General features: G+C 34.0%; 1 protein-coding gene and 1 long non-coding RNA gene across 2 annotated transcripts in view; one reads left to right on the top strand and one right to left on the bottom strand.

Annotated features, from left to right (window-relative positions):
* The window catches only part of LOC141406196 (uncharacterized), a 46,554-nt gene extending 31,451 nt beyond the window's left edge, over window positions 1-15,103 (bottom strand). Inside the window, exons 1-4 of the long non-coding RNA XR_012413336.1 lie at window positions 14,798-15,103; window positions 11,967-12,317; window positions 11,534-11,910; window positions 11,169-11,466 (exon numbers count right to left, since the gene is read on the bottom strand). This is a non-coding gene — a long non-coding RNA (uncharacterized lncRNA). The remainder of the gene's footprint in view (window positions 1-11,168; window positions 11,467-11,533; window positions 11,911-11,966; window positions 12,318-14,797) is intronic.
* Window positions 15,104-15,334: 231 nt separating this feature from the next.
* On the top strand, window positions 15,335-19,933 carry LOC141387170 (uncharacterized). Its single transcript, XM_073956416.1, has 3 exons — window positions 15,335-15,658; window positions 19,056-19,365; window positions 19,513-19,933. The coding sequence occupies exons 2-3, from the start codon at window positions 19,357-19,359 to the stop codon at window positions 19,870-19,872; spliced, it is 369 nt and encodes a 122-aa protein (XP_073812517.1). The 5' UTR covers window positions 15,335-15,658; window positions 19,056-19,356; the 3' UTR covers window positions 19,873-19,933.
* Window positions 19,934-25,987: the final 6,054 nt, after the last annotated feature.

Raw genomic sequence — 25,987 nt, 5'->3', positions numbered from 1 at the left:
TCTCTGCTTAATTAGTCTATGCCATAAATAGCTCTTGTAATGACGAACACGTTAATAACAAATTTTATTGGAGGAAAGATCCGGTTATCTAAATTTTTGAACCGGATATTCTGATATTAAAACCGATTTTGGAACCGGTTTTAAGAATCCGATTAACCATATATGTACATCATTAGAAAGCTAATAAAATGGTCAATCAAATGATTACAAATGAAGCTACAATAACGCTTTAGAGAGATATAAAGCTATTTGTTCACAAATTAAGGGGCCAAAATTAAACCATTAATCACGCAACATCTCGGAAACTTGACCTATGGTGAAAATTTCCTTTTGGGTTCTCAAGGGCTTTCATCTCCAAAAGAAATTTTCCACCCACTGACTTTGAGTTCCATTTTGTAGCACAGTGTCGTTTATCGATATTTTCCGAAAAATTTGCACCTTCTCGAGGCCATAACTAACTGAAGGAGCGTTCCAATGCTTTTGCGATGTACTAGAGAGTTCTTTATTATTGTCTTGGCTACAATTGTTGCCTTCGTGTTGGATCGAAAATCTCAGTACTTTGGTTGTTATATGCCAAAATGTCCAAAAATCCTTGAATAAACACTTCAAGTCAAAATCCGGGGGCTCGATTTTCACCGTAGACATATCGACGCCTCCAAACAATAGTATGCTAAGTCGACTTAGCATGTTTTCAAGTTTTTTACATTTTTATATTTAACGTCCTTTAACTTAAATTCTGTCAAATTTTGGTAATGATCGGACAATCCGAACAGAAGTTATAAACAAATATTTCCTTAGCATAGTACTGAAGGTCAAAGAAATTTTCAAACTTTTAGAGCTTGTCCTGCAAAACTCGCTTTTCAGAATTAGCAAACTATTATTTGGAGGTGTCGAACGTCCTTTAACTTAAATTCTGTCTAAGTTTGGTAATGATCGGTCAATCCGAACAGAAGTTATAAACAAATATTGACTTAGCATAGTACTGAAGTTCAAACAAATGTCCAAACTTTGAGAGCTTCTCCTGCAAAACTCACTTTTTAGACTTAGCATACTATTATTTGGAGGTGTCGATATGGTCTAGTTGACTTTTTTGCTCAGTACAATCCCAAGAATCAGAAACTCCAGGCGCCCGTGATGGTGTTCAAATCGCCCCACTCTAATGACAATGTTTTCACATCTGCCATGTATAATGACGACATAATATTGGAACATAATATTGGAAGTTTTAGATGAAGGCAATTCTAACGAACAAATTGGGGATACTACAAGCCAGAATTTTAAATGCCGTCTGTGTCAGAGGCGTGTTCAACTGTAGAAACTCTTCAACAATTTATTCACTCGGAATGTGTTACAAACAAAAATGTGTGTTGGGAAACCCTTTCAAAACTCAGATCTGAGTTAAATTTAAAACTTGTGCCGCAATTCAAAAGTCCAAACTATAAAAACAGACTATTAGAAATAAAACCATATCCTATTTTAAAGTAATATATCTGCTGAAGAATGAATTTAATATCGTTATTTTTTATTATTTTGTTTTAAGTCATTTATACATAGAATTAACTTTTTTTATAAATATCGTTTATAACGACTATCGCTTATAGTGTCCAATCTTGGCCGTCCCTTGACCGACGTTATAAGCGATTTCGACTAATCTATCAAATATTAATGTGATATTTTCTTCAGCAGATGAATATTTAAATACGAAGAAGGGTTTGAATTTGTTATATGTCATGGTTGAAACTATCGCGAGCACAAAAAAATTTTAAAAAATTAAGAAAAAATAGTAATCTTTCGAATCCCACTACCAAATAGGATTTACAATTTTTGTAATTAATCGTAGTTTAATAAAAAAATTCTAGGCAATCGAAGAGTACAATCATTGGTAAAAATTGATTTTAAATATTAAATCGCGAAAATTGCATCTTAGCCCACTGTGCAAATTTTTTTCTACGTTTTCTAAGATAGCCGATAAAAAAATAAAAAATACAAAATTTTTTTCTATATGGACCAATATTGAAGAAATTATGAGTATTTCTTTGCATATAGTTTCTAAAGAATTCGACGTTTTCCAGGTGCGATATCTCTGGAGCAGCATCACCACAGCAAAAAACAAAGGCAATCAAAAACCTCATCTTGAAGACGTGTTCGATTTCACTCAGAAATTCCCATATACTTTATATGGTCGCAAATGATTATTTCAATGCTTTACACACGGAAGAACAAACTTAATATACCCTTCCACACTATTTTGGAGGGTAAAAATTGTAGGTCAAAATATTAAAAGGTGCGCGCGTGGCGTGCTTCAAAACGAAAATGTTCCGCCTTTAGAAAATACGCATTTTTTTAAAATTTCTGGAAAAAGAAATAGCTATTTCTCTATAACTATAACGCAATTTTTAAATTTGTTTTTGTTTGCTAGTAGAAGGTACGAGTCTAGTAAAAATGGAGCGCTACACGAAAGAAGAACGCATTCTCTTTGGTATTGGAGAGACAACTTGAAAATGCTGATTTGCCGATAAAATCATCTTCAGTGACGAGACCCATTTACATTATGATGGCTTCGTCAATACGCAGAATTGTCGCATTTGGCAAATGCATCTTCAACGTGTCACTGTGTGGTGTGGTTTTTCGGCTGGAGGAATCATCGGACCTTTTTTATGAAAATGAGGCAGGTCATGCGCAAACAGTCAATGGTGTTCGGTATCGTGAAATGATAACCAGCTTTTTCTTGCCTAGAATTGAAGAAATGAATGTGGAGGGCATGTGGTTTCAACAAGACGGCGCCACATGTCATACAGCCAGAGAAACAATTCAATTGCTGCATCAGTCATTTCCCGGTCGTGTTATTTCGCGTTTTGGAGAACAGAATTAGCCGACTAGAACGTGCGATTTAACACCTTTAGATTTTTATACCCTACACCACTATGTGGTAAGGGGTATTATGTGTTAGTGCATTTGTATGTAACATACAAAAGGAAGCGAGATAGACCCATAGTTCCTTCTAGGGATATACATAGAATCACTTTCTGAGTCGATTTATGCATGTCCGTCCGTCCGTCCGTCCGTTCGCAACATACAGGTCGCATTTGTTGACCGATTTCGCTGAAAAATGGGGAATATCATTTTTTTAGCCGTCGGAAGATCAAGTTCGAAGATGGGCTATATCGGTCCAAGTTTTGGTATAGCCCCCATATATATTTTCGGCCGATTTCACGTATTTTCTGTAACACACACGCTATATATGTCCGATTTCGATGAAATTTGGAATGTGTGACTGAATTTGGTCTGAAAATAAATGTGCCAAATTATATCGAAATCGGTTCAGATTTGGATATAGCTCCCATATATATGTTCGCCCGATTTCACGTATGCGATGTACCAATCACGCTATATACGTCCGATTTTAATAAAATTTGGAATGTTTGACTGAATTTGGTATAGAAATAAGTGTGCCAAATTATATAGAAATCGGTTCAGATTTGGATATAGCTCCCATATATATTTTCGGCCGATTTCACGTATTTTCTGTACCAAACACGCTATATATATCCGATTTCGATGAAATTTGGAATGTGTGACTGAATTCAGTCTAGAAATAAATGTGCCAAATTATATCGAAATCGGTTCAGATTTGGATATAGCACCCATTTATATTTTCGGCCGATTTCGCGTATTTGCTGCTCCAAACACGCTATATAAGTCGGATGTCAATGATATTTGGAATGTGTGACTGAATTCGGTATGGAAATAAATGTGCCAAATTATATCAAAATCGGTTTAGATCTGGATATAGCTCCGATTTATATTTTACATATTCACAGTGGTGTAGGGTATCATATAGTCGGCCCCGCCCGACTTTGATCCTTTCCTTACTGGTTTTCTTTGGGTTTTTTGAAGTCGATGGTTTACGCGAATAAGCCGACAACGACTCAAGCCTTAAACGAGGAATTTGGACGCAGCATTAATGAAATACAGCAGCATTTATGCAAAACGGTCATTGAGAATTTCATTAAAAGATCGCGTGTGTGTCAACAATGCCGTGGAGGCCATCTGCGCGATATCTTGTTCCATATATAACCTCATTCTGCCTACTTTACGATATAAATAATTTCACAATTTATTAAATATCTGCGCTTTTTTTTTTTTTTTTATTCAAAAATTGCGTTAGAGTTGGGACACCCTTAATAAAATTTGCCTTTAAGAAACGTGTTAATAAATTACCATGGCGTTTACACATAGTGAGCTATTTTATTTTTCCTCAGGTACTATATTATAATGAAATTCCAAGTTTAGTGGAGTAGAACTTTTATGAAGTAATATGGAGCAACGTTTTGTTTTCGCCGAAAGATGTTTGAGAATGTCCCCTTTTAGCCCATATGTTCTTTTGCACAGTCCCGTTACGTCCGTTTAACACTTTTTTTATATTTATTGAATTTAAATTTATTACTGGTCTTAAACTGTTCGTAAACGTAAATGTTTAAAATTATGTAAGGGAGGTACCGGAAAAGTCCATATTAGAACATGATTTAAGTGGGAAAAAAATATTACGAAGCGCAAAAGTTGAACCAATGTCAATCCCATAGTTATCGTACCCGTCAGGTGCTTTAGTTGGTCACCGTGATTTTTTTAGAGCTTCTGGACCATTATGTACGCTAGCATGGACTAGCCCATGAAAAACATTATATCGCTGTAGACAGGACCATAAGAAGCACTTTCTTTTAAAAATTTGCAAACGATCCTCGAACAGCCGTTAAACTGCATTTAAGCAAAAATGTTGAAGTTTTGTGAGGGGGTTAACAGAGGATGTTTTTCAATATATAACTTTATGTACGTTTGGAAGAGATTTTACCAAAAAAAATTTTGAAATTTTGTTGTTGAGGTACCCGAAGGATTGGATCGATATGGCTTATTTTTGAACTTGATCTAAGTTTGAATAAAATATTAGGACAACTCAAATTTGGGACATATCCGTTGATCCGTTCGAATGTTATCGTGCGCTCCAGCCAGTCTGACATACGGACATGGCTAGATCTACTCCAAATTGTCTGAAGCGGATTTCGTCGAAAAATACTTGGGGTCTAAAACCATTATTTCTATGAGGCACATTTCATCGTATCAAAGTGTATATACTAGGCGTTTCTCATTCATGGGATTGTACTGCCAAAAAGTCCACTAGGCCATATCGTCGGTGTCATACTTAAGTGTTCCATACGCCATTTGCTTGATTGAAGAAAAACTCAAGTTAATGTTTGAGCCCATACAGATTAAAAGTGGTGCAGAAATCCAATACTTTAGGAGCTCAGTTCTACTTAACTAATCTCAATGCATATATCAGGAGTTTATTTTAGTCAGATATCTGTGATAGTCTAGAAGTTATGGCCGATTTTTGTACCCTACACCACAATGTGGAAAAGGGTATTATAAGTTTGTTTTTCGAAAAATTCAATGCCGTATACCAATCTTCATATCTCGACGAGATAAAGCGATTTTGAGATGTGTGTCCGTCCGTCCGTCTGTCCGTCCATTAAAAATTGTACGCACGCTACAGGTCGCAATTATAGATCAATCTTCACGAAATTTTTTATGGAGGTCGGGTTCAGATCAGAACAGACCCCTATGATCGTGAAATGTTTAGGGGGTGAAATGGTCCAAAAACAAAATTTTAATCCAATTTTGTAGCGGTTCTGTAGGTCGCAATGATAGTCTGATCGGCGCGAAATTTTATGTAAGGTTTGGTTTTACGACAGAGAAGTACATTCCAATATAACGTGATGATAATGCTTGGTTTACATTTACGAAATCCACTCGATTTCAACTGTCAAATCCATACGTTAAACGTCAAATGAAATCCAGATGAGATTTCATTTGACGTTTGAGCTATGGAATTGACAGTTGAAATCGAGTGGATTTCGTAAATGTAAACTTAGCATAAGATAATTTTTAACGGGTTAAATAGGCCAGAACTTTTGTGTGAAAATTGGTAAAGTTTTTAGTGAAATGACTATATATTTATTCCTGGAAACTATGTTAAGCCATTGTAAGTTATATTTAGGAGAGATACGCTTTACATTTTCATTAATGCTAATTATGTTTATACAGGGATCCCTCAGTTTTAATTGTGGGAACTGTAACCTTTATCACGCTAGAGGTCGCAGTTATAGTTCAATACTGACAAATGTTTGCACGGTGTAATAATTTCGGTCAAGGATAATGCCAATAATTGTTGATAGTGATCGGATAGTATTTAGCGTGTAAAATTGACCATAAGTTTTGTGGGAAAAATATTAAAATATAATTATTTATCAGTAGTTTAAATTCTGGGGAAATATTCGGACAACTTACGAAAACTAAACTTGAAAACCAACTCTTGACTTCTCACTTGTATCAGTTAGATATAGGAATTACTGTCTGACATCACGGTGCGCCTGAACCAACTTTAAATGGAAGGTGCTTACATCTGAGAAGTTTTTGCAGATTCTGAATCTACAATGCCCATAGATGGGAAAAATAAAAAAAACAACAAAAATCGACGAAGGGATTTTAAAATAAATCGCGATCATAGTTCTTATTTTTAGGTTATGACGATTTTGATTGGAAAGTATAAGTTCTATCGAAATGGGTCTAAAGAAAATGTTGAAGCTGTGAAAACCTAAAAGACCCTAGAAATGTGACCTTTGATCGCGATTTGGTTCAAAAATGTTGAAGAAATATATATGTGTATGTAACCAAAATGGTCCATCTGTCCATTACGAAATAATGAAACTAATATATAACTTGTCGCAACCATACATAGATACATACATACATATATTCCCACAACATCCCCAAAGGAACAAGGGAGACTTCGCAATCATATAAATAAATTCCGCGGAAAACTAGTGCCCAGGGGAAGTGGTGTAGGGTATCACATGGTCGTCCGACTATAGCCTTCTTTTACTTGTTATATTTGCAAAAAGTTGCTGAATTGTTCCATGGGATCTTTTTTTCATGTTTTCGGCTATTTTTGTCACATGGAACACGTTATGTCTCATTTCAACAGAACCACTTTTTATCAATTGTGTTCCACCTCCCTTATGTGAAATGCTACTTTGAGGATGAAAATTCACGGCTTCAAATGAAACATTTATATGAGTAAATAAATACATTAAGGACCATTATCATAGGCCTCCTTAATTCATTTATTTACTTGAAATATATATGTAGCGTAGAATATGTGGTAAAATTTTCGATCGGAACTAATTTTTGAATTTCTAAGGTAACATAAAACTTTAAACGCGTTTTTTCTCAAAATACTACTTTTGTAGTAGTTGTCCACACTAGCTTCAAGACAAATAAACGTATCTGCTTATATTTTTGTGGGCTTACATCAAAATCTTGAAATTGTGGTTTTCATATAACATTACATTATTCAAACATATTTAGATTTAAAAAGTATTATTCCTCAGTTTTTAAACCCAGTCCTTTAAAATAGTTTGTTCCATATGAAACGGATCGCCTTATTTTATTAGGGCGCACTCAATGTGTGTCGACCTTAATATGACTGACGACATACGGGATGCTACACGCTACGTCAATCATTAAGGATGAACTAGTGGCAACACTGGAGTTGGCACCACTGTATGTCAAATTACATTCCCTATCACACATACGTATGTGTAAATGTGAAACACGATCAAGCCATCACAGTGATCATTTATTAAAAATCAGCAAACGGAGCACAACAGCAAGAAAAAAAATCATATTTCGACCGTATTGAAAATAAATATTTTAGCAAAGTGTGCACAAATGTTAAAGCCTGTCACATAACCTCTTAAAAGGGGATATTCTAATAAGAAGATCTACAAATAATAAGAATATTAATAAGTGAATATTACATTGTGACATTTTGCAAACACCGCAAGCCTTACAAATAAATTTGCATTTATTGCAATAAATTTGAATTATTTTCAAGGTAAGGCATTGCAAAATATGCATGTTTGTCCAAAGTGATTTTTTTTTACTGATTTTGTGTTTTAATGCATAGTGACATCAACAAAACTGGAAAATTCCAAATCTTGCAAAGGGCATTCCTGACCTTACATTGGTAAATTGCGAAGTGAATTTACAACAACAACTAAAGCATTATTCTGGAATTTTTGACGTCACTAACCATTTAAGGAAAGGGGAACAGACTTCGATAACAGCAAGATCAATCCTTCCCAGCTATGAAGGTGCCTCCAGACATAACCACACAAACAATTTATGCGGTGATGTATAAATGAAAATACAATGTAGTGAATTGCTGAAAATTTAAGTCATAACCAAAACAAGTAGAATATTACACCTTGGAAAAATTAAGACATCTAAACATATGTGAATTTTTCGACATAATTTTTGCAAAATATTTTTTTCTATATATTTTTTTTTTTTTTTTTGATTGTCATGAATAACGGTTCATAAACGACATATTTAGATATTGATAAATATGTAATACATATGTATACATAAATTTTTCTGACTTATTCAATTTAGCTTTCTCTGAATTTCTTGCTTTCTGTACATAACCCCAGCAAACCAATCGTACCGATATCGTAACGAAATCGGAACAAATTTCGGACGTTACGTCCGATATCTGATCCGAAATCGTAACGATATCTTAACGAAAGTTGTATGGAGTGGTTGACATAATTTCGGAACGAAATGTCGGAGCGAAATCGGATCGATTTCGGTCAGAATTCGTAACGAAATCGGAAGAAAATCCTTGGGAAATTCGGAATTCGAATTTTTTCCTCCGAATTTTCGTACAGATTTCTGAACGATTTCGGAATAATGTCGTATGAAAATCTGAGGTTCCTTCCGAACTTTCGTAAAGATTTCTGAACGATTTTGGAATAATTTCGTATGATTGACGAACGAAAAAAACTTTTCTCAGATGCCTCTTTTTTATTGATAAATTTTCTTTGTTATGTTTTTCATTGGAAGATTATAATTTCAAAGATATCTAATGATTTTCACTGTTGTTATCATTTTGTAGTTATAGTAGAACAATGTAAACTTTTTGTACGAATATGTTGAGTCTATCATCACTAGCTTGAATTATTATATGTTGCATTTATATTTAAAATATTTAAAAAATGCATATGCGAATTTTATAACCAACCATTTTGTTTTTCGACAACAAACTAAAATGTTGCTTGTTAGATATATACAAAAGGTGGTTGGTGTGCGAAAGGAAATTTGTTTCCGACATATCGATCCGAATTCGTAACGAAATCGGAAGAAAAACATTAGCAAATTCGAAGGGAAATTTACTTCCGACATTTTCTCTGAAATCGGAACGAAATCTGAACGAATTCCCCTACGAAAAATCGTATAGAAATCGATACGAAATCTGAACGATTTTGCTTCCGAAATAGTTCCGATATGTCGGACATCCGACATTTGGTTTGCTGGGACGGTACTTAGTTGACCTTCATGTACATACATACCCAGCAAACCAATCGTACCGATATCGTAACGAAATCGGAACAAAATTCGGACGTTACGTCCGATATCTGATCCGAAATCGTAACGATATCTTAACGAAAGTTGTATGAAGTGGTTGACATAATTTCGGAACGAAATGTCGGAACGAAATCGGATCGATTTCGGTCAGAATTCGCAACGAAATCGGAAGTAAATCCTTGGGAAATTCGGAATGCGAATTTTTTCCTCCGAAATTTCGTACATATTTCTGAACGATTTCGGAATAATGTCGTATGAAAATCTGAGGTACTTTCCGAATTTTCGTACAGATTTCTGAACGATTTCGGAATAATGTCGTATGAAAATCTGAGGTACCTTCCGAACTTTCGTAAAGATTTCTGAACGATTTTGAAATAATTTCGTATGATTATCGAAGGAAACAATTTTTCTCTGATGCCTCTTTTTTATTGATAAATTTTCTTTGTTATGTTTTTTATTGGAAGATTATAATTTCACAGATATCTAATGATTTTCACTGTTGTTATCATTTTGTAGTTATAGTAGAACAATGTAAACATTGTGTACGAATATGTTGAGTCTATCAGCACTAGCTTGAATTATTATATGTTGCATTTATATTTAAAATATTTAAAAAATGTACATGCGAATTTTATAACCAACCATTTTGTTTTTCGACAACAAACTAAAATGTTGCTTGTTAGATATATACAAAAGGTGGTTGTTGTGCGAAGGGAAATTTGTTTCCGACATATCGTTCCGAATTCGTAACGAAATCGGAAGAAAAACATTAGAATATTCGGAGGAAATATACTTCCGACATTTTCTCCGAAATCGGAACGAAATCTGAACGAATTACCCTACGAATAATCGTATAGAAATCGATACGAAATCTGAAGGACTTTGCTTCCGAAATTGTTCCGATATGTCGGACATCCGACATTTGGTTTGCTGGGTAATTAGACATACATATTTTTTTAAGTTTCTTTTTGTAAACAACATCCCGTTAGGAATTAAGAATAGTTTAGAGTTTTTGTAAAAGAAGATGAGTGTCAAATATTAGAACACAACCCAGCAAACATTTTTAGACCTGACCCAAATATCATATTTAGTGGGTAAATTTTTTGTTTGCTAGATTATTGAGCTCAATCATCAGGCTATTTTAATAGACTTTTTGGTTAGTGCCATTGCACAAAATGGGGTTCTTGTTATAAACAAAATATTTTGACATTTAGCCTTTTTCGATTTTCATCTTTTTTTTAATTTTTATTTTATTTAATAATTAATGCAAATATGCAATTAATTTTTCATTTTTAATTCCAATTATTTTTCTTAAATATTATTATGAATTATGTTCAATAAAATGAATTTTGTTATGAATATGAAATGCTAAACTGACTTCGCATTTAAAAGGAATGTTGGGTAACCAAGGCTTTTAGGTTTTGAAGGTCACATTAAGGGACATTGTTAAATTAAAAGTACATACAATGTCATAGGCGACAGGGTGGGACAAGTGTACCTCGGTATGACATTAGACCTCGTCATACCACAAATGGTCACAGGTAAGGTGCATCAATGGCATAGAATTGACCTTGTGCAATATAATTTAAAATCAACTCTACTTTTAATAAACGTTTGGTTTCCGTGGCATGGAATGTTTATTTTAATATGTTCGCGCGCTGAAGAATAACGGGTTGAGAACTTACCTCCTGGATGAGCTAGCCAGGCAAATTTGTTATCTTACCATGCCCAAGCCGACCTCGTATATTTTTCATACATTTTTATTCGATTTTATGCTTTGAATTTATTCAACGGATAGCCGGCGCGTAACACATACGCCACAACAATTCGGTTTTGTCTCTTTTTGTTCCATATGCCACACGTCATGGATTTGGAACAAAAAAGTTCAAAGTTGTTTTGTTCCATGGATATGGAACAAAAAGACAAGATTTTTTAAGTCACAAAGCGGATATGGAGCATATTGACATTTGAATATCTCAAAAACTATAGAAGATAGAAGAAAACCGATTAAAAAATCTGAAAGAACATAGTTTAAAATCTAGTAACGTACCTTTATCTCAAAATGTCAAAAATGGCGTATGGAACACTTAAGCATGACACCGACGGTATGTTAACGGTAAAAATAAGTTGTTTGTCGTTGATGATTATTACCAATTATGTAATTGAGAAGATTAATTCATACATCTCAAGTTGTCGCTTTCTGTTGTCATTATTTTCATTCTTTTTTTTTTTTTTGTTTTTTGAAAGTTCTCCCTTTCCTTCCCACTCGTTCTTTATTGGTATTACAAATTGACAGCTGATATTAGCGAGTTTGCTTGCAATACTTCTAATTTTTTTACTTAACCTCCTTATGGTATTCTCGGGCCACATTTATCCAATTAAGGTTATATTGTTCAAATCACAATTGCATCTCCTTTAATAATAATTCTGGAAAATAAAATTGTATATTATATATTTATTGCACTGTCAATGAAATTCGTTACTTATTCCGGACTTCTGGAACCTTGCAGTGTAAAAGGTTTTGCCAAGAACTTCACCAATTGCATCTATGGTGAGCCACTGCTGTAGTCCTGTAGTCATGTTATAGTACCATTTCGCATTTTGCTTTTTCTGGCTGTTTTCCGGCGCACAGTACATTTATAAATACTTTATGTTTGATATCTGAATTATTTTCTGGTTATATCTTTGCTGTTAGCATTGATTTTTGTCCGGCATGCCCCTCCTCAAGCTTATTTTGATCTGTTGTTCAGTTCAATACTTGTTTTTAAAGTTTTCATAAGAGATATAAATTTTCTCGCCACTCGTTTTAATACATTCATCGATATGGCTAATATCTGTATAAAAAAGATACAAATCCAAGACTAAATTAGCGTTCATTATCATGATTAAACCCATCATCATTTTTCTGACGCACACACATATGGACATACGTATGTGTGTATGTAAGTATTAACTACGATATGCATCAAATAAATTACGTTAAATTACGTTATACGAATTTTTAGTTTGTGTACATCTTTCAAGTCCAAATTGTTATTTGATCATTTTTTGTGCAGAATATCAGGCTTGAAGTGATGCTAAAGAGTACACGCTCAAAGTTTTTCTCACTATATTTACATTTTCTTATTGTTCAAATATTTTAATGTTTTGTTTTAATTTTAAAACTTCATCTCTTGTTGTTCGGAATTTCGAACTCCTTCCTCTGAACCTCCGACACACTCCTTTGAACTTCGGAACAACCTCCTCTGGACCTCCGACCACATTCTCCGAACTTCCGAACCTCCGACCACCCTCCTCTGAACCTCCGAGCACCCTCCTCCAAACTTCGGAACAACTTCCTCTGGACCTCCGACCACCCTCCTCCGAACTTTGGAACAACCTCCTCTGGACCTCCGACCACCCTCTCCGAACTTGGGAAGTACCTCCGATCACCCTCCTCCGAACTACGGAACAACCTTCTCTGCACCTCCGAACAACTTATTCATTCCATAGGAACATTAAAACCAGTTCGCCATTACACACGCAACAACACACAAAAACCAAAAAAAATATTTATTCGCTCGATTTTACTCTTCGAGTAAACTCTTACTCTATTTCGAGGATTTTCACTCCCACTTTTTTTTCTTGCAAAACTCGTACTCTTCAAGTACTCGTACTCGCAAACACTTTTCACTCGCGAGTAAAAACGAGCAAGTCTGAAATATGCTCGCGAGTGACGAGTAAAAATAGAGTATACTCGATTTATTTTTTCTACTCGCGGGAGTACTCCCGCTCGAACTCGCTCGAATTTCACTCGTGAGTAGAATTCGAGCGAGCATTTCGGAGCTCTGATTATGGTTCAATCGATGAAAAGACTTTACCAGTTAATTGTTGTGGCTAAAAAACAATATCTACAAAAATTTATGACGATCGGTTAACGATAACTGTGCCACTTGACCGATCTTAATTTCCATAGCACTTTGTCTAGGCAGCCTAAAGCGAATTTTCAAGATTTTCATAATTATACCCTCAGCATTTATGCTAACGAGGTGCCTCATCGAAATAATGGTTTTAGACCCCAAGTATGTTTGGACGAAATCCGTTTCAGACAATTTGGAATTGATTTAGCCATGTCCGTGCGTCTGTCTGTCCGTCTGGCTGGTGCGCACGATAACTCCCGAACGGCTGAACCGATTTGGTCCAAAATTTGGTTTTCGCAATATTTTGCCCAAACTTAGTTTAAGTTCGAAGATGGGTTATATCGGTCCACTTCTTCCGGTACCTCCCCCAAAAAAGTTCAGAAATTTTCGGAAAATTTGTGCACACGATAACTCTTAAAGGGAGTAATCGATTTGGTCCATACTTTGCATATTGTAAAATTCTGACCAGACATCAATGAGGTTCCAATATGGACGAAATGCGTCCAATCCTTCGGGTACCTCCCACACAAAATTTCGGAAGAGTTCCGTTTAGGACCTGCTCCCGAATCGCTTTGATTTTTGTTGAAGCAACTTGTATACACCGCCCCCTATACGACGGTACAAGTTTCATCTGGAGCAAGACCATACATCCTGAGAAAATAGCCTGAAAGTTGCAAACAGCCCCTATTGCACCGTGTGTAGTAGTTGGAGCGCAAAATATCTGTAGAACGGATCTGCCGATTCGGTCCGAAATTTGGCCTTCGTAATATTTTGTCCGAACTTAATTTAAGTTCGAAGATAATCCATATCTGTCCACTCCTTCAGGTACCTCCCCCACAAATGTTCAAAAATGTTAGGAAAAATTGTTCGCACGAAAACTTTTGAAGGGAGTGATCGATTTGGTCCATACTTTACACATCTTAATACATATATTTCAGGTTTGAATATGGACTATATTTTGTCCGAACTTAATTTAAGTTCGAAGATAATCCATATCTGTCCACTCCTTCAGGTACCTCCCCCACAAATGTTCAAAAATGTTAGGAAAAATTGTTCGCACGAAAACTTTTGAAGGGAGTGATCGATTTGGTCCATACTTTACACATCTTAATACATATATTTCAGGTTTGAATATGGACTATATTTGTCCACTCACTTTTGACTGTCGATTTTTTGGAAATATCGATAAATGTCAAACTGTCCAGCAACAACAAAATATTTTGTGGTTGCCTGATGACTGACAAAAATGAACGGACACACTGGCAAGCAACCGATTATTTGAGCAAAGCTGACAGTGAAAACTGATCGTGTGTACCCTACTTAAAAATTTGTGCGAATTTCTATAAAATTTTGGGTTATCGTACAGACATAATTGCTGATAAAACACTTCATAATATCACTATGTTTATACTCACTTTATCTTTTTTAAGTTATAAAAGTATAGTTGATATTCACTTCACTTTCCACAATCGAAATATTTTTTATTATCGATACATATTTATATTAATCGGTAACGAGGTATACACGTGAGAGATAGAGGGCGCTACATAAAATATGTACGTGTCGCTATTCAGTTTAGCATAAAATTCACGTGTATCACTTTTTATTTTGATTTTTATTTTAGAATACAATGAAGGTTGTGGGAAAAATCCAATAATTGATTTTTAATGTTTTTAGAAAAAAAACCGAACTTCTTCATTGCCCGCTCATTACATGTTAAGCTTATAAATATTAAACACAAACTAATCTATCAGGGTTTATACCATACAAGTCTACAAGATGTTTGTTAGTATTTTCGTTTGTTTTGATTCTCAAATATTTGATGGTCATTTGTATTGATTTTTTTACTCTCCCAAGACTGATTCATTTCGCATTCGTGTGAATTCTCACATCTGTTCAAAAACAAAACATTGAAATTTTCCTCCTCACCATATTTTTGGAGGGGAACAAAAACAAAGTGATTCATATGATTTATTGGAAATTATATTTATTATCACCAATTAATTTATTTGGATGGTCAAAACAGATATTGGTGAACCAGAAAAATCCAGATTCTTTCTAAAGTGGCTCGAGAAACAGTTGTGCACGAATCGAAGAGTTTTTCTAACCTAATAGAAAAAAACCAAATAAATATAATTAAATTAAGTTTAATTTTCCAAAGAATTGAGTGAAACATACTTTTTCAACTACATATCTAAAATAGTTTTGTTTTAGTTTTAATTGGGAATTCACCTAAATACTTAAATTTAAGTGGCGGTTTTGCATTATTTTAAGTGGTTTGTTTTTATTGATTTATTTGTTTTATCACTAATTTCTTTTGTCTGTACTTATTCCGACACATTTCATTAGCATTAATTATGGCAATTTAGTTTTTATGGCTGAGATAGCAACAGTAAATAGGTTTTGCTAATAATTTTGCAGACATGCGATTTTTGGAAATTTTCCAAAAAAATGTTTGTATTTCGAAATGTCATGGAAAATAAACAATTTGTAAACAATGTTAGAGGTCACTAAGGTACCTTATGTGGCTACTGAGATAAGGGATCATAGGGATTGGGCGTACCTCGTTTAGTGATTAAGGAAAAATAGGATGGGTAAATCTTGAAATCTGAAAAAGAAATTCGATTACTTGAACCTTATTGTTACAGAAGTACATCATTGGAAAGCAGTAAAACTTGAGAATATGAAGTAAAGGAACAGAGCTATAAATAACAATAGATTATCAAGCTGCATTTGCATCCTTTGAGACTCTGAGACAGTTGAGATAGTAGCAGTGGTTGTTTCCTTGGATGTTTTTGCTGGAGCAAATTTACGGGCTGGGACAAATTTACGAGTCCATGTGGATGTCCCCAGGTGGGAAAACCAGAAAGCAGATCAATCATGTTGTGACAGACGGAAGACACTTTTCCATGGTTTTAGATATCCGACCGATTCGAAGAGAAAACATCGCACTCGTTTTAATGTTGCGACAAAAGTGCGATCTTCCAACCCAAAAGATAGCACAAGCCTCTCCACCCACCCACATGCTGAAAGTCTGCCAACCTTGTCCCGATAATATTGAAGCACAGTGGCAAAGAATAGCCAACTCCTTGCAAATTGCCACTATTAAAAATCCAAGGTGATTTCAGGAGGCTACTGAAAGAATAAGGCGGAATACAGGACAAACCTGCAGTCAGTAGCTAAGGAAAAATATCGCAAGAAGCGGAGACAGGAGAAGCGTATTTTTGTGGCCTTTTTTGGACATTTGAACTTCCGACAAAAATGTGAATTAGGTTAGGTTGAAAAGAGTAAATCGCCACATTCCCAGAAGTAGTCCTCTTGTGCACTCTAGACTGGGTTAGGAGTAAAATTCAAAAGTGTTGCGGAGGAGGTACTTAAATGAATGGAGCGACTATCGCGCCCACTAGTCATTTCAGTGGGTCATAGTATAACTTTTGGACCAGTAGGCCATGAAGATTGAACTTGTCCACGGAAAACATAATATCGCTGTAAACAGAACCACAACGAACAGGATCGGTAAACATTTCCAAAGGATTTTCGAACAGAGCCTTAACTGCACTTAGACATAAATGTTGAATTTTGTGGGGGAAAGGAGAGGGCCGATATGGGCCATTTTAGAAGTTAAATTCAATTTGGAAAAATATTGGGAGATTCAAAGTTTGGACCAAATTTGTTGCCCCGTTCAAGAGATATCGTAAATACCATTTTAGTGACATTTTTTTAAATATTTGGAGGAAGTACCGGAAGTTGAGGACTGGTATTGCCCATCTTCGAACTGAAACTCAGTTTGGACAAAATATGTCCAGAACAAACTTTGGACCTCTTCAGCCACTACATATGGTGCCATAGGGTTTATAACACCTTTTGGGATGTTTTCTCAAGAAGTATGGACTGGTCCAACGTTTACCGCCGTAATTGAGGCAGCGAAAGCAAGTTGCTTCAACAAACATCAAAGTGATTCGAGAGCAGGTCTTAAAGTGAACTTATCCTAAATTTTCTTTGGGAGATACCCGAAGGAGTGGCCAAATATAGTCCATATTTGACCCTGATCTATATCTGGTGGATATATTTGGATGTGTAAAGTATGGACCAAATAGGTGACTTCAATAGAACATTTTTGAACTTTTGTGGGGAAGGTACCTGAAGGAGTGGACCGATATGGCTTATCATGGAAATTAAACAAAGTTTGGATAAAATATTACAAAGGCCAAATATTGGGCCGACTCGGCAAATCCGTTCGAAAGTTATCTTGCGCTCCACCCACTACACACGGTGTCATAGGGTTTTTTTTTTCACCTTTCAGGCTTTTTTCTCAGGAAGTATGGATTTGCTCCTGATAAAAATTGTACCGTCGTAATGGGGGCAGCGAATACAAGTTGTTACAACAAAAATCAAAGCGATCCGAGAGCATGTCCTAAACTAAACTTTTCCCAAATTTTTGTGTGGGAGGTACCCAAAGGAGTGGACCGATTGAGCCCATATTGGAACCTAGAAATTTCACGATGTGCAAAGTAAGGACCAAATCGGTTACTCCTTTCAAGAGATATCGTGCGCACAAATTTTCCCAACCTTTTCGAACTTTTGTGTGGGAGGTAACGGAAGGAGTGCACCGATATAACCCACCTTGGAATTTAAACTAAGTTTGGACAAACTATTGCGAAAGCCAAATTTTAGAATGAATCGGTGCTTAGACAGCCTTTAAACGGCACTCAAACGTAAGAGTGAAAATTGTGAAGGAGGTATACGAAGATGTTGTCCGACATAGACCTTCAGGGAAGTTGACGTACATTTTAAAGAAGTTCTACGATGTGCAAAGTTACGGTCAAATCGATACTCATTTCGTGATATATCGTTCTCATCAGCCATTTCTAATGGTGTTGACCGGGATTTTACAGCTTTTGATCCATTATATCAGGAAGTATGGACTTGCCTCGAAAAAAATGTACCATCCTAATAGGAAATTTTGTGTGGACAAAAGTTTAAACCAAATTGGATCATTTAAGCTATCATTTTTTAACTTTTGCGATGGAGGCACCCGAAGGAGTGGGCCGATATGGACCATTTTCGAACTTATGCTGAGTTTTGTTCAGCTTTCGGGTCACTTTCCAGGAAATATGGACTTGCCCCTGAAAAAAAAAAACCTGCACCGTCGTAATGGGGGCATCGAATAGAAATTGTATCGAGATTTTGTGTGGAAGATACTTTAAGCTTTTAAAAATGTAATATAGGGTCCATAACAACCAAAGCTATAGCCCAAGACAAGTTGATTTCAGGAGTTTTTTCCAAAAGGCTCTATACTACAATATAAAAGAGGCCCGGATAAGATAAACAATGTAGACTGGCCATTGAATAAGTTGAAAAGTTTGACACCATTAAAACTTCTCCTTGCTGCTTACTTGTCGAATCACAAAACCCGATTAGTAAAAGGATTTTATAAAACTCAAAAAAGTATTATAGTTTTTAACTATTTTCTTTATACTATCAAAATTTTATTTTTTTATAATAATATAAAATGTCCTTAACAATCATCCAACATAGCTATATTTATTTTATATTTATAAATGCAGACAGACCCCAAAAGCGAAATATATGCCATTGGGTATTTTGTTATTATAATTTAACACTTTGGTGCAAAAAATGTATTTTTCCGAATTTTGCCAAATTTTATTTTAGTATAAATATGAGCTTCACATGCAGATCTATACAATACAAGTCAATTTGAGTTCATAGAATGTATAACATAAACTATCAACTAACGGCGGAAATACAATATTCAATATCTTGGGAAAAAGATTTTATAATTTGATAAATAAAGAAAAACGATATACAAAAAAAGTTGGCGAAAAAAGGATATCACTATTAAACAAAATAAGTTAACAAGGAGATTTCCAAAAAAGTCACAAAAGTTAACCACAAAACGGGAACATCAACATATTTTCTAATACCTTCGTAAATTAAAGCAAACAACATAATCATGTTTAAGGTGAGTAAATTAACTTAAAACTTAGGTAATTAAATTTAAATTTGCAATAAGTGTAGACTGATAATCATGTTAATTAGCTTTAATGTGATTTATTTACAACTATGGGAAATATTTTAATGTTAATAAAATATTTTTTTACAATTACAGTCAACAAGTTCCATATGGTTTACGCTGACAATCGCTGTCTTTTTGACTTTCGTAACTGAAATATCTTGTAAGCCAGCCTACGTGATTGATGATGACTTCTATGGCTATAATACAGTGGTTGCCACGAGACGATCTGGCGTAATATCCGATCCCATTCTCTCAAGTTTGAAAAGGGGATATTATTACATTGACAATGGATCTATTGTACCAGTCAAAGAAGTTGGCAAAAGAATCTCACCCAATCCAGTCAAGCTGAGTCTTCGGTCTGACGATGTAGCCGATACTGCGCGAGACATTGTAAGGCAACAAAAACGCAAGAACTTTTTAAATCTTAAACAAGAGTTTGACATAGCAGACTAATTTTTATGTATTTAAAATAAAATATTTAATTTTGAGATTATTTATGTTTAATAATGATTTTTTAAATTAAATATATATTTTTTAAATTAAATATAATTAAAAAAAATAAAGGAAATCAAAAACGTGATTTTAAAAAAGTGTTTGATTTCATTCAGATATACCCATATGTATGTAGTAAGGAGAGTTTAGGTGGACATTTAAGATGTAGTCGCTTACATCGAAGCTATGGGGGTTTCATATCTCGCGGATGATGAATAAACTTCGATTGTTGTGGAAATAATATATGTAGACTATTTTAACGAAAAAGCTGCCAAAAATATAATTTAATTTTTTTTCGTTCTAAAACATGAGGAAAAATATCTTGTTTTTAAAACTGGCACAATACCATCCCATTTATAGCCCAAAAAAAACCTAAACATATATGGTGGAAAACCATGCGAAAAACTTTAATTCATGGAGATCTGAACATTAAATGTTGTTGGCCCGTTTGTTTATATTACAATGTACAACAAAATTAAACTTTTATTAAAATTACAAGGAACCCCGAACAGATTATGAAAGAAGACCGAAAAAAAAGAAGACACGTGTATCGGCGTTTTGAAAGTTTACGTCGCGAAGTTACCGAAATAGGCTTGCAAGTTCCGCCCATTTCTACAGGATTTGAAATATTCGGTAAATTAGGTAAAAAGTGTCTTTGGCAATATTACTGACAACAATGTGGGGTATCTTTTTATGAAAAAAATTTACCCTCATGCGAGTCACTAAACGGATCTTTTGGTCCCTTTTTTCAAAAACGTTTAAAAACATCTTTAAAATGTGATCGTATCAGATCAAAATATTCTACAAAATTATTTGTCATACAATTTTACTAAAGGTCCCACCAAAACTCTAAATTGCACCTAAACGCCAGGAATCTGCCAAAAATAAAATCACGTTTTAGGGTTAATGTTGTACTTTATCTGAGTTTATTAAGTTTTGTCCCACAAAACTTCATTCTAGGTAGAAGACGTCAAAGAAAAAAATATTCTCCATCAAATTTCACACATAATCTTTTGAAATAATTTATTATGAAAAAACATCAATAAAATATATTTTGTGACCGCATATATAAGGAAACATTTAAATAAAGACTATGTTATACTAAGTTTGAGAATTAGAATGAAAGCGCATATTTATTGAATTTTGAACACCGCCCTTGTTCTCTTTATTTTCATTACAAAATACATTTCGAGAACACTTTTTGGTCCAATTCATCCTATACATTTTAGCAACCAAACGTAAAGTTCTAGGACAATCGAATTAGAATTTCACCTGGATCGTCTTCTTAGTGTTTCTTCACAATTATGAAAGCAAAACTTATACCCACGTTTTGAAATAAAGGCTCAAAAATAGAAGGTAGAGGTCCAACAAGTCTCCAGATGAAATCCAACTGCTCGCATTAAATTTTTAGCTTAAATCCAGTTTAAGACCTGGATGTAATTGTGATCCGATTTACACTTATATCAAGTTGTATTACAAACGTACATTAAACCGTCCTGTAATGATAGTTAATGAAATGAAACCGGTCACATAAGGGTGGTTATGTGGGTTCGAACTTTCGGCTTTTCTGCCAAACCTCAGTAGCTCTGATGTAGGGTGTTACAAGTGTATACTACAAGTGTATACCTAAAGACTCCTTGCTATATATATATATTTTTTTTTCATGGTAGTATATTGTAGTACATTTTTATTCCCACCCTTTCCAAAATAAATAAAAACTGTTTTTATTTTTGTATGTATAAAATTTTTATTTGAAAGCCATTATTAAGTATAAATAAGAACATAATTAACTACTTAATATACAATTTTATTTTAAATACGAAAATCAATCTGCTATGTCAAACTCTTGTTTAAGATTTAAACGATTCTTGCGTTGTGGCTTCCCTACAATGTCTCGTACAGTATCTGCCACAGTGTCAGACCGAGGACTCAGTTTGACTGGGTTGGGGGAGATTCTTTTGCCCACTTCTCTGACTGGTACAATCGATCCATTATCTATATAATAATAGCCTCTTTTCAAACTTGAAAGAATGGAATCGTTTGGTTGAGCAGATCGTCTCGTGGCAACAAATGAATTATAGCCATAGGAGTCATCATCAATAACGTAGGCTGGCTTGCAGGATATTTCAGCTACGCATGTCAAAAAGACAGCAATCGTCAGAGTAAACCATATGGAACTTGTTGACTGTAATTGAATAAAAATATTTACATATAATTAACATATTTCACATAATTTTAAATAAATCACAATATAAAAGATGAACACGTTTTAAAGCGCACACTTTTTACGTATTTACACTTAATTAGGACTTTAATTAATTTACTCACCTTAAACATGTTTATGTTTTTATTTAATTTACGAAGGTATTAGAAAAAAATTTTGATGGTATTCTTTCACTGTTTGATGGTTTACTATTGGGACTTTTTTGTTAACTTGTTGTTAAATTGGTTGATCCTTTTTCACCGACTTTTTTGTGTATTTTGTTATCAGATTATAAAATCCTTTTCCCAAGATATTGAATATTGTGTGTCCGCCGTTAGTAGATAATTTATGTTATACATTCTATGAACTCAAGCTTACTTCTGTTGTATAGATCTGAATGTTAAGCTCATATTTATACTAAAATAAAATTTGCCAAAATTCGGAAAAATACCTTTTTTGCACCAAAGTGTCAATTTATAATAACAAAAAACGCAATGCCATATATTTTGTTTTTGGGGTCTGTCTGCATTTATAAATATCAATGAAAAATATATTTATTTTGGTTAATTATTATTAAGGATATTTTCTATTATTATTTATAAATAGCAAATATTGATATTATACAGAAAATGTAGAAACAAATATAACAAGACAAAGGAAACAATGATCAGGAATATACAATTTTCCAAATGGCATTTTGTTTTTGTAGATGTGCTTGATTTTTGGACTGTGAATTTAAATGTCCTATGACTATGGAAACTTATATTGCAAAATGTTCTACATTAGTTAACGTGTTTTTAACTTCCCGACCCAATTTCAACAGTTTATGGAGGTTTTAAAGGAATGTTTATTCAAAAGATGTGCAAAAATAATACCTAAAAAATGTCAACGCATGTTAACCTTAGATCCGGCTTATCTGCAAACAACAACAAATAAGCGATCTGATGAGAATCGGTGACGAGATCCATAATTATACTCATCCTTTTCTTACCCCTTTGGTGGAGTAACTCATTTACATCAATAATAGTTGATTTGTTGAAATATTAAAATTAAATCCAAAATATTTGTTGAGACTTATGTAACATTTAAATCGCTACAACCTGTTATGTGGCTTAGATAATTTAAATGTTTTTTCTATTGTTTTAATCATTGTGTCATGGTAAAATGTCCTTGCTTCTGTAAGGAGTTATAACAGTAAATTTGGAATCAATTAAATAACAAAATTTGCCTTCGACGCTAATTTTGATAAATTTGTGTTGGGAATCTTCATTAATTTAATTTATTAAATGTGAAACTACCAACACCAAAATAATATAAATAGAAATGATAAATAATATAAACAAAAAAAAAAACAATATACGAAATGATGAGGATCTGTTGCGAGATCCGAAATTATAGTCATCCCTTTTTAGCCCTTTGGTAAAGTAACTCATTTCCTTCAATAATAGGTGATTTCATGAAGTATTAAAATTTAATCCAAAATATTTGTTGTTTGTTTATGTAACATTTGAATAGCTACAACCTGTTATGTGACTTGGATAATTTCCATTGTTTTAAACATTGTGTCATGGTAAAATGTCCTTGCTTCTGTAAGGAGTTATAACAAAAAATGTAGAATCTATTAACTAACAAAGTTTGCCTTCGACTCTCATTTTGACGGCTTTGTAGTGGGAACCCCCATTATTTTTTTTAGCGAACGTGAAACTACTAACACCATAATAATATAAATACAAATGATAAATAAAATGCTAACCTCTGCGAGAATTAAAAGTTGGAGTGGACAAAAATAAGCCAAAAAGGAGGTTGTGTTTAGGCAAATTTAATAATTGCTATATTTCCTCTCAAAACACTCACGAGTGTTAATAAAAGGTGTCTGGCAAATTAATTTGATGTTGATTATTATTATACACGCTTCTGAACAAAACTGTTTGCGTGATTCAGCAAATTGTCAACGAACAGTAGAAGCAGATTTAAAGTGTGCCAATAAATGGATATAGTGGAGTATTCACTATAATATGAAAACTTAAATAAATATCGATCATCCTACAATATGGTTGATCTTATACAGCAGAATTGTAGAAAGTAGTCTGAGATGGTTTGGTTATGTCGTTAAAATGCCAGGCAATGAATTGAGCATTAAAAGCAATACCTCATGGACACGATGCATTCGATGAAGAAGGAAAACCTGGATGGATGGCCATCTAACAACATTTTAATAAAACGTAATCTAAAGTCCATAACAACCTATGTCTTAACTTCATTTCTTCAGGGTTTTGCAGTATTCGGGAAAAATCCTAATTGACGGAGACACGAACATTTTGGTGGTCATAATAATAATATTATAAGACAACTATGAGAAATCAGGTAAGTAAAGACTATGTTATACTAAGGAAGTGAATGAGAATGAATAATTATATTTAGTTTCTTTTGAACTCCACTCTTTTCATCTTTATTTTGATTACAAAATACATTGCGATCACGTTTTGGAATACAACAAATTCTTTACTTAAGTGTCTTCTATCGAAATCCAACAAGTCTTCAGATGGAAAACCGGCTGTTCTCCCCAACTTTCACTTAATTCGTCTTTAAGACCTGGATGTTGCCCAGCAAAAATTTGAAGGAAGGGGTTCCATGCGATGATGTGATTTCATGGCATCTTCTGCATTGGTTCAAACGAAGTCGTGAAAACCCGATCTTTTCATCCGCATTTGAACCTATTTTATGGATCCAATAGAGATGAATTTTGTGTTATTATTTATACACATTTTTCTAAATATATAGATTATTTATTTACAATAGGCTTGATGTTGTCGGAGACTCGAAATCACAACCAACGTTGTTAAAACTATTGTCGTAATGATAATGTCATTGCAAAGGGTTGTTGTAAATGACATGCTTTGGATCCAAAAATGAATAGCATCTTTTTGGGTCCACGCTAATATAAAATTCATCGATGAAGATGCTAAAAAAATGACATGCCAGATCACTTGCACCCATGATTGAATGGCATCTTTGGCATCGGACATTTTGCTGAGTGTCTTTATATAGTCCTTATGATCCGGATTACACTTATATTACACGTTACATGTAACGTCATTCCAAAAGTGCATTAAACTGTCCCGCATAATGCTCATATGACCGAATGCAAGACTGCCCACTTCAAAACCTCCCACACAATGCTTAACATTTTAATGAAATGTAATGACCATTTCCGGCATGTGAGATAATTTGGCACATGGACACCATTGAAATTTAGTAACTGTTCAATGATAGTTTTTGATGTTGAAAATCTATTAAAAATAAAATATCCTGCCATGGTTAAATATCCTTGTCTTTAACATTTTCATTGCTTTTAGAATGGATTCTAATTCTCACTTTATTGCACAGAACAGGATGCTTCAATGGAATTTCTTTCAGAAAAAAATTAAATCTGACTATGATCTATTTGATATTTCTGTTTGGTTTGTCCAATAAGTGTTTAGCAGTTCGCAACAACACAAGGTTTTCTTAAATTTTTGAGAACTGATCTTTTTATATTTAGGCATGTTTAGGTTTAAGACCTCAGGTTGTTGGGCTTTCTTTGTTAAGTTTTTCGTTAATGTAAAATTCAGAGAAGTATCGGTATGTATGTCTTCCACATATACATATAATCGTAGAACAAACAAACTTAATATAACATTATATAGCTACCAAACGTCAATAGCTATGATGTAGGGTACTATATCATAAATTTCTACCTAAAGACTCCTTGCTATATATTTTTTTATACCCTCCACCATATGGAGGGTATAATTAAATTTGTCATTCCGTTTGTAACACATCGAAATATTCGTCGGAGACCCCATAAAGTATATGTATATATTATTGATCAGC

Source organism: Musca autumnalis, unplaced genomic scaffold, assembly GCF_047663935.1.
Source record: "Musca autumnalis isolate F117 unplaced genomic scaffold, ASM4766393v1 scaffold_5, whole genome shotgun sequence".
Classification (NCBI taxonomy): Eukaryota; Metazoa; Arthropoda; class Insecta; order Diptera; family Muscidae; genus Musca; species Musca autumnalis.
This window is presented reverse-complemented; position numbering and strand designations above follow the sequence as displayed.